The sequence below is a fragment of the Chenopodium album genome, chromosome 27 (genome assembly GCF_948465745.1).
Source record: "Chenopodium album chromosome 27, dcCheAlbu1.1, whole genome shotgun sequence".
NCBI classification, from domain to species: domain Eukaryota; kingdom Viridiplantae; phylum Streptophyta; class Magnoliopsida; order Caryophyllales; family Amaranthaceae; genus Chenopodium; species Chenopodium album.
In genome coordinates this window covers 31438729-31454303 of record NC_137860.1, presented here as the reverse complement: position 1 = coordinate 31454303, position 15575 = coordinate 31438729, and the positions used below count along the sequence as shown (strand labels likewise).

At 34.1% G+C, this 15575-nt stretch overlaps 2 protein-coding genes across 2 annotated transcripts; one reads left to right on the top strand and one right to left on the bottom strand.

Annotated features, from left to right (window-relative positions):
• Window positions 1-1236: 1236 nt before the first annotated feature.
• LOC145621624 (squalene synthase 2-like) lies at window positions 1237-9194 on the bottom strand. Its single transcript, XM_081676346.1, has 13 exons — window positions 8832-9194; window positions 7298-7340; window positions 6769-6858; window positions 6378-6453; window positions 5317-5386; window positions 4749-4892; window positions 4549-4653; window positions 3896-4042; window positions 3038-3113; window positions 2178-2266; window positions 2009-2100; window positions 1884-1929; window positions 1237-1813 (listed from the first exon to the last, which is right to left on the bottom strand). The coding sequence occupies exons 1-13, from the start codon at window positions 9024-9026 to the stop codon at window positions 1745-1747; spliced, it is 1242 nt and encodes a 413-aa protein (XP_081532472.1). The 5' UTR covers window positions 9027-9194; the 3' UTR covers window positions 1237-1744.
• Window positions 9195-12502: 3308 nt separating this feature from the next.
• Window positions 12503-15481, top strand: LOC145620412 (protein DETOXIFICATION 46, chloroplastic-like). Its single transcript, XM_081675086.1, has 10 exons — window positions 12503-12632; window positions 12749-12887; window positions 13105-13243; window positions 13361-13498; window positions 13585-13653; window positions 13753-13863; window positions 14210-14338; window positions 14445-14522; window positions 14780-14851; window positions 15089-15481. The coding sequence occupies exons 3-10, from the start codon at window positions 13112-13114 to the stop codon at window positions 15188-15190; spliced, it is 831 nt and encodes a 276-aa protein (XP_081531212.1). The 5' UTR covers window positions 12503-12632; window positions 12749-12887; window positions 13105-13111; the 3' UTR covers window positions 15191-15481.
• The last annotated feature ends 94 nt before the right edge of the window (window positions 15482-15575 follow it).

Sequence of the window (15575 nt, the reverse complement as noted above, 5' to 3'; positions counted from 1 at the left end):
ATATGACCATGGGATGCATCCCGTAATGTTCCGTGAAATTCCGACAACTAGGTTAAGACGTTCCGATTTCGTGTATTATAGCCTTCATATTTGGCTTCCGTATATCATTTTTTCACCCGGCGAGATTATGCATCTAAGTACTTCCATTGGTTCCCAAAAGGGCCTTGGGAGTCGTAAATAGTGCTCCCGAAACCATCTAATTCTTCCTTAACCATTATGCCTTAAGGGCCTTGGGAGTCGTAAATAGTGCTCAGAACCTGATATGCCTATTTGCATGGTATAAAAAATAATACATTATTTTTATAAATGATTTGTTTCCTTAGTTAATATTAAATTGATGAATTCTAGTTGTAATGTAGAAGCTTCTAATATTTAAATTTCAATAATGTTAAATATGATAGCTCTTCAAAAAAATAAAAATAGAAAAGATGATATCATCATTGCATTTAGGCGGGAAAATATTTATTAAAAAAGCGATATGTGGGCAGTGGTGATGTCAACATCTTCTGTTTTAATAATGGTTAATAAATTTTTAATTTTCTATTAATATTAAAACAAAACATAATGAAAAACACAAATTTTTATATATGGCTGGAAAGACTAGTCACACCGTATGGTCATGGTTACTTATTTAGAAGTTACTCGTTTGATCATGAAGGTTACTCATAGGGGTTACTTATTCAAAGGTTATTCAATCAATACTCTCACATAAAAAACGCGCTAACTAACTGAGTAAATTTAAAATAAGTAACCCCAAATCGACTGTGTAACCCCAAACACAAAAAACACCAAATGAAAATCTAACAATATATCAAGTCTAAGTAATTCTTATTTTTTTCTTCTAAAATAAAGTTACTCCATATTTTTTTAGAAACGGAGTGTCAAGGAAAATTTGTCTAAAATATCGTGCTAACAACTAACAAGCCACCGTACAACCAATACAAACTTACCCATTAATTACTCATTTAATACTCCCTTAAATGTGAAAATAAGCAAAAGTAGCATTGAGTGTACAACAAAAATTCTCAATAATGAACTATTGACTGATCTATTAGTTTCACTCAAAAATAAGTTAAAGGCTCAAATTAAAGGATCAATTAGCAAGTAAATCTAATCAAGTTCTTTTGATAAATTGTATAATAGATGCATCAATTACTCTTCTGAACAAAGGTTTCTAAACAATCAAATTATTTCCATCCAAAAAGAAATGAAATTCTAAAATCGAGTTCAAAATTGGAGAAATTCAATAAAATACTACTCCGTAGTTCCAACTACGAATATAACACAACAATATAGACTCAATGAATTTGCAGCAAGCATGGGCATATCTTCCAAGTTTTTGTTTTGATGAGCATGAAGTAGGAGATGTCTCTCTAATGGCCTTCACTAAACCTTCCCATCGAAAGGTATCGATAATACAGAAAATTCTGGTAAGGTAACCCTACACTTTGAGTTTATGCTGAAGCTTGAACAATGAATAGAATGTACTAATAATGAATAAGAAGCCAGAAGTGTGCCATTACATTCGTCTCTCAAGCAATTTCACATGAAACATACTAGCAAGTATATTACAAAAAAATTAATCACACAAGCCACAGCTTCACACTTAGAGAAAGTCGTCCTCATTTGACAACATACCACACAAGAAAGCCATTCTGCAAACCGCTGCCATAAATGGTAAAAACTGTCTGGCAGGTAGCTCTAGTGTGTATGACAATGTGCTTTACGTACTGTTGCTAATTAATCAATTGTTCTGTCGGTTAGCAGATAGACGAGCAAATATGATCGCCAATACAATGAAGAACACCATCATCTGCGCAGAAATATTAGTCAGTATTTAAACAACCACAGAGCCGTTAAGAGAAATTTTCACAAGTTCTCACCATGATTGGAGTGTATGCTGACTTGGTCTTCACAACGTGCAATTTCCTGAAGTATAAAAAGAATAGAAAGTTTATCATTTGTGAAAAGTTAAATCGATTATGCATGAGTTTAAATTTGGAATTACCTTTTGTTCAGAGTCCCAGAGTCCTTGCAAATTTTTTGGATTGCTTCGATCCTACTTAGCGTTTTTGTGGCATTTGGATCCTTCTGATCGACCTACATAAGTGGATTTACATTAAGGTTTTCCAATACATGTATAGAAGTCGGTTTGTTTCAAAACATGGGAAATTTACCTTCGGTTTCAACATACAGGCGAAATCGTAGAAGGCACCATAAACATCAGGCATTGTGTTTGTCTGATCAATAACTATAGCAGTGAGACCTAATTTGCACAAAAAAAAATAAAAATAAAAAATTATAACAAACCCCTTGGAAGAGTTAACAAAATGATAGGTTTTTGAACACTAACTATTAATTAACACTGTATTTTCCGAACAATACAGTACAAGAAGATATAAGTCTGTCCGACGGAAACCACAACACAAGCAACCAGCTCTAATCGTACGGCAGAATTTACAATAAAAGAGAAGATCCAAGGCAAAAGAAATAAGATCAAAGTAAAGGTAGCTTAACGATCGCATAGAAATGAATCCAGCAGCAGCAAAACATAAGGTTATAGGAGCAACCTCCAAAATCATACAATTCATGCGAAACCCGGATTGACATGTGTCAGCCCCGCCGTTGAATATATTCTTTTAGGAAAAAATGCTCAAACAGGCAATACAGTTCACAGTAGCTAAAGTCTAGCGAGAAGCATATTTTGTTTTATAGTATAGACTCCAAGACTTTGCCCTCAGCCATATCCTACATCTGTCATTAAATTAATGGCATACAACTGAAGGTTGAACTGGCACCAGAATCAAAGAGGACAAAATTTTTAAAAGAACTAAATGCAAGTTTCTAGATCTCATCACCAGAATTAGTTTGAAGCAGTAAGCATTGGAAAATTGCTACCTCTCTCAAAATACAGGAAAAATCCAAATTATGCCATCATATAAAAGATGAAGCAGCATAGGTCAAGCAAGCCCATAAGAAGCATGATAAATACTAGCAGATATACGTAAAAAAGAAACAAACAAAAGATTTAACTTACCACGTCTCATTTTCACCACACCTCTGAACACTTGAAGATTGTTGTAGCAAATAGCTAAAGTTCCAATGGCCATGATCTAAAACATGTACAGAAGGGCAACATGAGATTACAAAGCTAAGATAATGATAAAACCTCTGCCTTTTGGTTTTGTGGACAGTAACAAATACCAACTGCACAGAAGAAAGGGGTATGGCTTTTTAAATAATACTCCTTCCGAAGTTCCGATCCTAAATGATGGTTACGTTTGGTGATTTTACACGGTTATTAAGGAATAGAAGTTAAGGAAAAAGCAATGATTAGATGTCACAAATATCAAGTATTAAGGCATGTGGGTTCATTTGCTTTGGGAGTAGGTAAATACTTAGGCAAACAAGATTAGTTGCTTTGGAGTAGGTAGATATTCTGGTAAACGGGAATAATTGCATTGTAAGTCTGTACATATGAGGGAAAATGTGTAAAAATATCTGTATTGGAAATAGAATGAGTTGAAATATGACCAACAAAGGGGCATGACCAAAATGGCAAACGTCCATCATTTAGGAACAGAGGGAGAAGCATACATCAGCAAATTTTATTCATTTAACACAGTTAAAGATTATCCTCTTCCATAGCAATTGCAGAAAGCATTTGCTCTGTATTTTATAAACATCATTTTATAGTCAAACTCATCTTTGCCCTTTGATAGTTTCAAGTTTTTTTCTAGACCTTTGGCTTTACCTCAAACTGATTGTTCTTGGTTCATCCAATGTCATTCAAACATAGTTGTACATTTATGATTTTTACTACTTATAACGACTAGTAGTTAACAATTGATAGTAAGGCTGATATAAGAAATTGACAGTTCAGAAATTTTCATACTTGAGGAATAGCACAGAACCGGAATATAGCAGGATCCCGCAAATCAGACATGTACTGTAGACAATCTTCAACATGCAATAAGGCATTTGTCACCATGTCATTTAAACATTGAACTGCCTTCTCTGAGTTCTCCTCATATTTCAAATCCTGCATAACAAATTTCACAGAAAGTTAAGTAAAATTATTACAAGTAATTCTTTTCCCTTTCAAAGAGCAGGTTCTTGCCACCTCCATCTAGAGATAGATATGTCAATATATCATACTACATCACATTCACATGATCCAATCCATACAGAAAAACAAAGAGGCAAATAGAGAACTTATACTTAAGGTCGAAAGAGAAGGATGAGGATGGTACATAATTGTTGAATTGCATACACATATCTCTACATAAGGTGCTTAATTTCTGAGCTATAAATACACAAATTTAAGGGTGTGTGATTTTTCTGAACAACAGATACATATTTTCCTCAGGGTGACTTGTTTAAAATAAACCTGAAAGTATGCACCCCAAAAATGATGTAGCTGTAGTTCAAAAATTATGCACCTGCATGTATGTCGTTCTCATCTCATTTTAATATGCTTTTAATTGAGTCTCTCACTGGAGGACAATCTGAAAACTAGCCAGTTGAAATATATAAGAAGTGCCTAACCTCGAGTTTATTGACATATTTACTCCATATCTCCCGCGGCCAAAACATACGACATTTTGGAATCTCGTTTATATCTTCAAGGTAGTCACGAATAATGTTGGTTTTCTGCGCAATATGAGCAGACAGTATAGCACCATATTAGATATGATTTCATTGAACACATAGGTTGCGAACACCAGGTTCCAAAGAAAAAAGAATACCTGAAGAAATAAACCCATTGAATTGGAAAGATCATCTGAAGCAAGGTCCTCTAAACCCGCGTTGTGGAAAAGCTTTGACAGCCCCAAACCAACAAGTCCTGCTACATAGTGGCAGTATTCATCATAGTCAGCAACGGATTCTACCTGCCAAACAAAGAAAATTTTTTAAAGTAGATTTACACCTGATCTGGAAGATCAACACCTTAACAAAGATAAATCCCATATTTGTAAAAATATCAAGAAAAATAACATGATTTAGGGCCTAGCATAAAAATTGCTACCTTGAAGCAATTAAAAAGAAAAAAAAAATACACCCTGATCCATATCATTTGCAAGGAAAAAAAAACGTGGTTCTAGAATTCCCAGCTCCCAAGCATGTAGAGGTATAATGAAGGTATATGGGCAAGCAGATAGATATGTCAGAGAAAGCAGGTAAATAATTGCAAAAATTTCCCACTAAATCTAAAAGTCAAACTCTTCTGGCATCAGGGGAATTTTGTGGGAGGGAGAATCAGTTATAAACTATTTTGAGAGTATATAAAAACTTTTCTAATGCATTTGCACAAACCTCATTGCAGATAAATTTTCCCATCCCAGCACCCATCCTTTTTGTGATATCCTCAATTGCCACTTGGTATCTGCAGATGCCACAAGTAAATATCACACACAATATCAAGGGTGGTAGATAAACTTGTAAACACAAGAGCTTGTGAACAATTCAGAACAAGGAAACTATAACCCACGACTATATAAACTAAGAATGACCACGAACGAGAAATGCTTCATTTTTGAAGTCCTAAAGGTTTATATTTTAAGAGGCAACAAGGTTAATATAAACGCCGGATTTTCTTTGCCATGCCACCTATCACAAAGTTCACACCACATGCCTTATCTGTGTCAGTCTCTTGCAATATCAGGAGAAGCACATGTGAATATTTAGACACAGAAAATTGACAAGTATTACCCAAAAACTCATCCAAACCCATTAGAATTTTAAACTAAGCAAGTATTAAAGCAGATTCTCAAGACTGATCAAAGTAACCAAAAATGCAGCCAAGAATAGAATAACAGACTTAAAATTACTTGCCGCACATAAAAATAGGAAGCAGTGATCAATCAGATACAGTATGATGTCTTATTGCAAAGAGGGAAAGATCTAATTTGCACAACAGAATATTACAATGGAATACAAGATCTGCACAAAGCTCATTCATTACGGCTTGTATTAAGGTAAAATTGATGAAAAGTGCAAAATGTTTGAGGGACAAGTATTTGACAGCAAAATAAGTGGGAGTATAGAAATTAAAAAACCAAAAACAAATCTTTCGTAGACTTGTAGATGAAAGTGATGCCAGTAAGGCAGTAATGTTGCTGTATAAGATCGAAAAACTACTAGTATATCAAAGACATGACCAAGTTTAAATATTTGAGCCATGGATAAATTTAAGTAAAGATGAATAGGTGCTACTGTGCTAGGCTACCCTAGAAGAAAAGCAAAGGTAAATAAGCAAGCACTTAATCTATGCCTTCACCGTAAGAAGGCATTTATAGAGCACAGAAGTTTTTTTGCATACACTGCGATATGCTAATCTTGAAAGGCAACAGAGATTCAGGAGATAAGAAGCTCACCCTCTGTCAAGCTCTGAAAAGGCAGTTGAGACATGATGAAACTCATCCATCAGAACTTTGTAGTGCTTTGTACCACCTTATTACAGAAAAGGACAATCAAAATGACAGATGTTACTTTCAAGACAAAGATTTAGGAGGAGAAAGAGGGGGGTAATAATGAGATAAAAATAACTTTTTGTAATAGAAAATCAATAGATGGGATTGTGACACAATAAGATTAAACCATAAATAACAATAAAGTTGTAATTATATCATAATAATAACCATAAAAGAAGATAAATATTGAACAAACAATATCCAAAATCACAGTTTAAATGCTAGGTCATTTATGAATAACAAGAACAAGATTTGGACAGCGGAAAAAAAGCTGAGAAGAACTCAGATTACTCACAGGAAAAATGCCAGTCACGATCATATATGTGCTGATGAAAAGCTTTCAGGATGGGCAATTTGACATCTGTAGCAATGCTGGTATCATCCTCTGCACATGAGTACCAAATAGAAAAGGAATAAGAGATAAGATACATACTTAAAGTAATTTACAAGCCAAACTTCAGCATATATGTTGGACCTCGGGAAACAATATACACATTTTTTCATTGTATCTTCATTTGATTTCAGAACAGCTGATCCTAGGATGGGTGTCAAGTGTCACCACATGTTCAAAAAAAAAAAAATCAAACAAAATTCAAGAGTAATACAATGTCCTAGACGACTAAACAAGTTAGAAGAGGATAAAGAGTATAAATGAGATATGGCCTCTTAATTAAGTTTTAGATTATAAACTGAGCTAAAATCACAATTCTCATCTCGTCATCAGGACTAGTAGTCTCAGCACCATTAAGGAGGGCCATTATAACTACATGACTTGACAGCAGTAACAATGCATGGATACAGTTGCTGAGCTTGTAGAGACAGACCTACAGTGTCGAGGGCTCGAAGGACCAAGTAAAACACACAGACCTGTAATACAAGTAGAATTGATAAGCAAATATAGTACTTGTGTAAAGAAAAAGAAAAACTTGAAACATCCTTATGCAAACTTAGTACTTGTGCCAAATTGCCCCATATTAAATAGCTTTTACTCCATTAATTTTCCTATGTCAGATGAAACTCGGTGCACTTTTCAGTTGTTACTAAGGTACCTACCCCCCACCCCCCTTCCCAAAAAAAAAAAAAAAAACAACCCAGTAGAAAAAGTCCAAGCCAACCACATCTGTTGGTTGCGACCTACACGAATCCAATGCCCTTCTCATATGATTGTTGATGCAATGATGCCTATCTATCTATCATATAGAAAGCTGTAAAATCTTCTTTTCACAAAATCCTTGGTGCAACATGCTTTGAGTTTACCAATAGTCAGTAAAAATTTCTATATAAATCCCTCACATTCATAAATCATACACAGGTGCACAAAGAACCAGCAATTACACCATTTTCACCTTTTCAGTATTCATCAATCTAGCCAGAATTATAAACTATCTAGCACATTATGCATCATTTTCTTTAAACTCGAATGGACCAGAAACTAGGAACAATCAAGATACTTATCACCAAGGGACAATCAACTTATCAATTAAACCAACTAATAATAAATTGAAAAGGTATGCAATAATTTCTTGATTAAGCCTGTAAGTCATTTTCTTTCTTGATTAAGCAAAAGCAAGTAAAAAAATGTAATCACCTTTTTGAAAAAGACATACTAATAAAACATCCACACGCATAACTATCCTCTTTAGCTCTGGTGGCTTTCCAAAGAATTATGAAACCTCAAGTCAAAAATTAAAGGACTAAACTTTGAAAATTCCAAAAGAGATTTTACAAAATACTTTCCTTATTAAGAAAAAATAAGCCACACGTATAATACACATACTACCTCCGGTCCAATTTACTCGCAACTTGACTTTGGGTATTATCTGTGAGATATAAAATATTCCAAAGTTGGGAGTAATTTAAACCGGAGGTAGTATTAAAGTTGACTAAAGTTACAATAATGTCTATGTTGTTAATCCTCTATACTCCGTGTATCTCACATTGATCAATCTCACACACGTGAAAAGTAAAATCGCTAATTCAATCTCGGCTATAAAAAAAACAGACTGAATTCCCCTGATAGCATTAATCAAAATCAATGTATATTCAAACAAATTGTCACCTTTATATAACTTAACATCAATACACACAATCGTACACAACTCCCTCCGTCCCCGTCTGTTTGCTACGTACATCCTTATAGATGTCCCTAACAAATTGTCCCATGTTAAAAAATAATAATCGGGATCAGTACTTTACTCTCACAATCACGATATGTATTCAACCCCACTCAATCAAATATTGATGAGACAAACAAAAAGGGACGGAGGAGTAAATCCTTATATCCTCGAATTCAACGCCACTAACAAAATAAAAAACAATATATCAATCAGAAAAAACACAAAAAGTAAGAAAACTCACAGCATTGCGAAGCTCAGTACCAAGTTGTTGAATAACAAGGGCGAAACTTCTAGAAACCTTATGAAGCATAGAATAGCAAAAACCCCAATGAGGTTCAGGTGGGATCTGCTTTTCAGCCTCTTTGACCTTCATTTTCAACTTCAAAAGTGGGTAAAATTCATCTGGGTGTTTCAAAATCGCACCTAAACTCCCCATTTTTGATCAATTTGACAAATTGGTATTGCTCAAAATCTGGGATTTCGAAGAATTAATGCGAAAATGCTTGATGTTTTAGAAAAGGGTTGAAATTGTATATATGTGGCGTAAGAAGAATCCGAGGAAATCAAAATATCAAATTGAGATTTTGTGATTCGTAAAATTGATTTTGTAATCGTTAATGAATACTACAAATTTAGTTATTAAATTAATTGAGTGGAGATGTGAAAATTGTGGGGTTTTTAAAGAAGAAAACAGAGTTGGTGGGACCTTAAATGTGGATTATTTAACTGATAAAAATGTGAGTTGTTTTTTTTGGGTTTGGAAGGAGAACGTGGAACGCGAGCTCGTGGGAGATCTGGAATGTTTATTTTTAAGGCCCAAAGTCCCAAACCAACTTTAACAAAAATACGTAGTATTCCAAATTATATACTACCTCTAGACTCCAGTCCAAGTTAGTTGCAAATTTGGGTATTATTTGTGAGATATAAAATATTCCAAAGTTGCAACTAACTTGGACCGGAGGTAGTAATTTAATCTAAAGTCTAAACAATACTTGTAAGAATCTCTGTACATTAAGATGTTTTGGCTATTAATTAATTTATCTTGATCGGTATTATCCTTAAAAAAAATGTTTATGAGTTTCTAGTGAAATCTTTGGGAATATTTTGTGGAGCCTTATGGAATATCATGAAAATATACCGAGCGTGGTTTGTTAGGGGTGTGTTCTGCAAAATATAGTTTTGAACGTAGCGACTAGTTGTCCAAGTAATTGTTAGCTATCAAAATGTTGTTAGATATGAAATTAGGCAATTATAATACTCGTTCGGTAAGTAATGGTTGACTAAGGGCCTGTTCATATTTACTGAATTGAGCTGAACTGAACTGAACTGATTGGAGCTGAACTGAACTGAACTGAACTGATTGGAACTGAACTGAACTGAGCTGAAATGAATATTTTATGTGAGAGGGAAATTAAGAGCTGAACTGAACTGATTGGAATTGAACTGAACTGAGTTGAAATGAATATTTTATGTGAGAGGGAAATTAAGAGCTGAACTGAACTGAACTAAACTGATTGGAACTGAACTGAACTGATTGGAGCTGAACTGAATTGAACTGAACTGAAATTAAGTAACTGTGAACAGACCCTAATTGTTACATATAAAAACTACAGAGTAAACTAGTTTTTCCTAATTTTATAGATTGAACTTTCTATTACTCCATGTTAAATTATATATTTTCTTTTCTTTTTTTTTTTCTTTTTTTTTTTTTTTTTTTTTTTTGTCTCAACCCAAATTTATCCTTTTGGATTTTACGATCATGGATTCATGGCCCTAACTTGGCAAATTCCAAGCTATTTAATTTAACTCATCTGCTTTAGATGTACGGTTGTGTCCGGCTTGTACGCAACATGAGGATAGACGAGATTAATAAAAAAAAAAAAATTTGGGCCATCAAAAGGTGAAAAGTGACTATAAAAATCATGTGAAATCAACAAAACTTGTGTAATATATTGAAAATGTCAATAGGGATACATTTGGTGTTTAGACTGTGAAATAATAGGAAAACAATATATTTTGTAGTTGTTGTAATATTTAAAGAACTGAAAAAACAAATATTAATGAACAGAATGTTGAAAAGATTTATTATACCAAAAAAAAAGTCACGTATAAAATCATGTAAATCATATGTATCAAAGTAGGAAAGCGCCCCAATTTTATTTGCCCATTAGTGTAAAGAAACTAATAGAAAATGAAGTAATTTCTAAACACGTAAGGGCAATAACAATAAGAGGTTTGTCTCTTGTTGTTAGGTTGAGGTTTGTGTAGACAAACTGGTTTGTATTTGCTTAGTTGGCAAAAATTGAAGCTTTTTTTTTTTTTTTTTTTTTTTTTTTTTTTTTTTTTTAAGGAAAAAAGTTGTAGGGATAAATTTAATGAGTTGTATTGATAGACATAAACCTGTAAATAGGTTTATCTATTGTTGATGAAAGATTTGGTTTGTTCTATTGTAGAAACGAAGTCTCATGAGCAACTTCAATGCATGTTCAATGGAGTATAGAGATCTCCAACAACCAATTTCCATGGTTTCGACGCCAAAATAAATAAAAATGCCCAAGAAAAAGTGGAGAAATAAAAGTCATGATTAACCCAAAAGGCAAAGGGGTTTTTATCCTCCTCCATTGAAAATGTTTATGAGTTTCAATTTCTCTATTAAAATTACTTGTAAATTTCACTTACTACATTGAAGGGTGAGTTTTGAATTGAAAACTGAATAACATTTAATTGGGAAACTCTATTAACTAAAAAAAACTTGTATATAATAAATTAAAACTCTCCCCGCATACTAAAACCAGGAAAAAAAAAAAAAAAAAAAAAACAACGAATATACCCACTATTTACTCTCAAAATAGATTGTGACGGGAATCAAGATGGGCCTAATCCGATTTGAACATGCCATGGACATAAAATTTGTCCCAAAACCCAACCCGACCCAACCTGAAATTATAATTTTTGGGTCGGATTATGGACAAGAATTTTAAACATTTTTGGTTGTTTTTTTTTTTTTTTTTTAACCCGAACCAAAAAGCCTGCTAAGTCCATCCCATAAAAATCAAAATGTACGGGTTTTGGATAAGTAATTTTGACCTGAACCTTGATCTATCCCATCCGACCCCGCTTAACAGGTTGTTTCTTGCTTTCAACACGACCCGAACCGAACCATGATCACCTCTACCCAAAAGAAACAACTAAGGGCATGGTCTCTTTATATTATTTTCAGTTCAGTTCAGTTTAGTTCCAATAAATTCAGTTCAGTTCAGTTCTTAATTTCCTAAGCTCATAAAATATTCAGTTTAGTTTAGCTCAATTCGGTCAATCAAATAGACCTTTAATCATGATTAATTTGATTTAAAAGGCATTTAATCAATTTGGAGTATTGAACCAACTAACTTCAATACTCCAAAGTCCAAACATAGCAAATTCCAAATTAGTGAAATTACAAATGGTACTATGCAACTTGTACCTCACTTGCTTAGCTCCACAAAATTCGAATTTTCTTCCATCGTACTTTCTTCTTCTATCGTACTTCAGTTGCATACTTGCATTATTTTATTATTTTTTCAAAATTTCCTCCAATTCTACACTATCAGCAATTTACCAGCCAAAATGCAATTCAAAGCCATAATTTCCCCTTCTCCTAACATCCAAATCAAAATTCCCATAATTAAACAATTTTCTTTCTCCTCCAATTTGCAGCCCCCTAAACCCTCCCTTAAGCCCTTCAATCTATGCTTTCCTATCCATCAATTTCCCAGAAATTTGCAAAAAAATGGTTGTATTAGTCCTAGCCAAGAATTTCTGGGTGAAAATCTTCAAACCCATGAACCAGAATCCGACATTAACCCAGAAATTCTTAACCTTCAATCTTCAAAACCCACAAATGTTGCTGAAGAATTTGCTGATCAAAGTACATGGGATCAAATTATTGAGATTGTTAAGTTTTCTGGGCCTGCTACTGGGCTTTGGATTTGTGGGCCTTTGATGAGTCTCATTGATACTGCTGTTATTGGTCAAGGCAGCTCCATTGAACTTGCTGCTTTGGGTAATATCAATTTTTTTTTTTGATTTTTTTTTTGATTTTTTTTTGATTTTTTTTTTGATTTTTTTTTGGGAGCGAAAAATATGAATCTTGTATCTGCTGCGAATTCATATTTACAGGTTTCCCTCAGCTGGTGCATAAGTTTCCTTCAGCTTCTTTGTTGTACTCTTGTAGCTAATTTCGTTTTTACATGGGTTGATAGATTCGTGCCTTAGCATGGCCTGCCATTCTTGTTGGCTATGTCGCTCAGAGTGCCAGGTAAAACACACTGCGTATTATTTACCTACTATAATCGGTTGCTTTTAGCACCTGGCCTACAAAATTACGTAATTGGAATTTAATGTATTAACAGTATGTCAGTATTTTCTTGTTTATCTACAAAAAGCCTCAATTTTTGTGACGAGGGCTTACTAATGTTTATTTTTCTTACCTTCAAAAAACCACTAATGTATTGATGTCCTGCCTTTAATTCCAGTCTAGGCATGAAAGATTCCCTGGGACCATTGAAGGCATTGCTCATTGCCACAGCTCTCAGTGGAATTGGTGATGTAGTACTCTGTGTCTTTTTAAATTATGGAATAACTGGTGCAGCGTGGGCAACTGCAGCATCACAAGTGTGTTGACTGGATATAATATCTGTTTATATATCAATGTTCAGTAATTGTTTCATCATTCCATTGTCTAAATGTTTGTATTCACCATTTTTTTTAATCATGGGTTAAATCTTTCAGATTGTTGCAGCTTATGTGATGATTGATGCTTTGAATAGAAAAGGATACAATGGGTATTCCTTTTCAGTTCCATCACTTGCTGAATTGCAAGAGATAATTGGGATAGCTGCCCCCATCTTTGTAACCATGTTTTCAAAGGTTTACCATTATAGTAACTTCACATATGATCACATCATTTTTTATTCCAAATTAATTTATGTAGAAGCTATCCTATTTCGCAACAGGTGGCCTTCTATGGTCTACTTATTTATTTTGCTACGTCTATGGGTACGCATGTAGTGGCTGCTCATCAGGTGACTTAAACCTGCCAAATATCCGGTGATTTTCAATTCTAATTTTAATTGCAGACTCCTATTTAACAGGTTATATGTATTTGACTGACTGCTGTGTAGGTGTTGCTTAATATATTTGGCATGTGTTCAGTATGGGGTGAGCCCCTTTCTCAAACTGCACAATCATTTATGCCCGAGCTACTGTATGGAGCCAACCGAAGTTTAGTGAAGGTAATTGTTATCAATGACATGGTAATTACAAATCCTCCAGTTGTTTGTCAATAGCTTTAATGAAGCACTTATCAACTCATGTGTTGAAGAGGGATGAGAGTGTCCACGCATGTGATGAGGAGAACAGGAGGAATGTTAACCACATTAAAAATTTTGACAGAAAAGGAAAGTGTGAGATATTGGAAAATATACAGAGTGCCTTATTTGTTGGTTATACCTATAACATCAGTACATTATTATAATATTATATGCAGTAGTTACTGTCAATTTCTTGAAGACATATTCCTTATTTCCATTTAAGGTTTAAATGATATCTTAACTTCACGTAGTTTGTTTTTACAAACAGGCGAGATCTCTGTTGAAGTCTCTTTTGATAATAGGAGCGTCTATTGGACTTCTTCTAGGAACTGCCGCAACTTCTGTCCCTTTTGTTGTTCCTAATTTCTTCACATCTGATACAGTAGTGATAGGAGAGGTTGGTTGAATTTGTTACAATCTTCGCCCATTCGGTATCTAGGTTTCTTTAAGGTTTTAAACTATGCCTACCTTCATTGGAATAACAGAAGTTGTTTATAATGCAGATGCGCAATGTTTGGATTTGCTTCTTCCATGCTTTAAGTGTGACTCCTTGTATACTCCCCTGTGAGGGTACATTGCTGGTAATAAAATCCAACTTGCTTCCTTGTTTTATGGAATTTTTTTTATCTATTATATTGCTATGAATATAGCTTTCCACTTGTGGTGCATATATGCACTTCAACTCCGGAAATCTATAATGATAGATCAAACCCAACTCTGCTGACCCATTTGACACATGCTGCTTCATTGGCGCTTTGTATTTAATTTTTGTAACTAGATATGATGATCAAGTAACACATTAGGAATTTGAGTTTTTTTTTTTTTTCTTCATGTGCAGGCTGGCAGGGATCTCAAATTCATTAGTATATCAATGAGCGGATGTTTTGCTTTGGGTGCACTTGTATTACTGGTATCTTGCTGATCTTCCTTAGTATTGCAAATTTCTTACAATCAAAATTTGTTATCCTTCCCTCGAGTGAAAATGATGCATAATTGCATATCCCTGCCTTTGTTCATGCTTTGACAGCTCGTGATCAATTTTCAATGGGTACCTTTCTCTTCTCAAGTTTGTTGTGGAGTAACTCATATTTGTGCAGAGCAATTCATTAGGCATCTTCTGATCAATTTTCTCTGATACAATACACAGGCACGCTTCTTGATTTCTCTAAGACGCCTTCTTTCTCCTAGTGGTGTATTATTCTCAGAGGATCTTGACCGTTTCAAATTGGCTGAGCTTAAGGTAGCTTAGGTAAAGATTCAACAAACATCTTCAGAAAATTCATTTCATTGGTTAAACTACCTTCAGCAAATTCGAGTAAGAATAAATTTGATGTTTCAGGGAATCAGGGTATGTAGTTATGTACAATCATAAAAATTATTCCATAGTTATTCTTTGTAAGAATTGCAACTGTATCCTCTGATACTTCTAACATTAGAGACTTAGAGTTTCAGAGATAGAAGTATATATATAGCTTAAGGTGAAATGTAATTAAATATCGTAATCCATATTTTTGGGAAACTTTGCAGAAAATCCCCCTTTAATCCATGGTTCATTGTGTTATGTTGGATCTCTAGTCGACTAGTAAACACAACCTTGAAACATCAAAACTGATACAAAAACGGAGTAATTCGGT

What these genes read in the sequence shown, in the direction of transcription:
- LOC145620412 (XM_081675086.1), top strand. Translation starts at nt 13,112, where the DNA reads ATGAAAGATTCCCTGGGACCATTGAAGGCATTGCTCATTGCCACAGCT. An exon ending in GGGCAACTGCAGCATCACAA is followed by an intron (nt 13,244 to 13,360) that starts GTGTGTTGACTG and finishes TAAATCTTTCAG; the next exon opens with ATTGTTGCAGCTTATGTGAT. An exon ending in CCAACCGAAGTTTAGTGAAG is followed by an intron (nt 13,864 to 14,209) that starts GTAATTGTTATC and finishes TTTTACAAACAG; the next exon opens with GCGAGATCTCTGTTGAAGTC.
- LOC145621624 (XM_081676346.1), bottom strand. Translation starts at nt 9,026, where the DNA reads ATGGGGAGTTTAGGTGCGATTTTGAAACACCCAGATGAATTTTACCCA. An exon ending in TCGTGACTGGCATTTTTCCT is followed by an intron (nt 6,454 to 6,768) that starts GTGAGTAATCTG and finishes TTCTGTAATAAG; the next exon opens with GTGGTACAAAGCACTACAAA. An exon ending in GAAAATTTATCTGCAATGAG is followed by an intron (nt 4,893 to 5,316) that starts GTTTGTGCAAAT and finishes TTTGTTTGGCAG; the next exon opens with GTAGAATCCGTTGCTGACTA.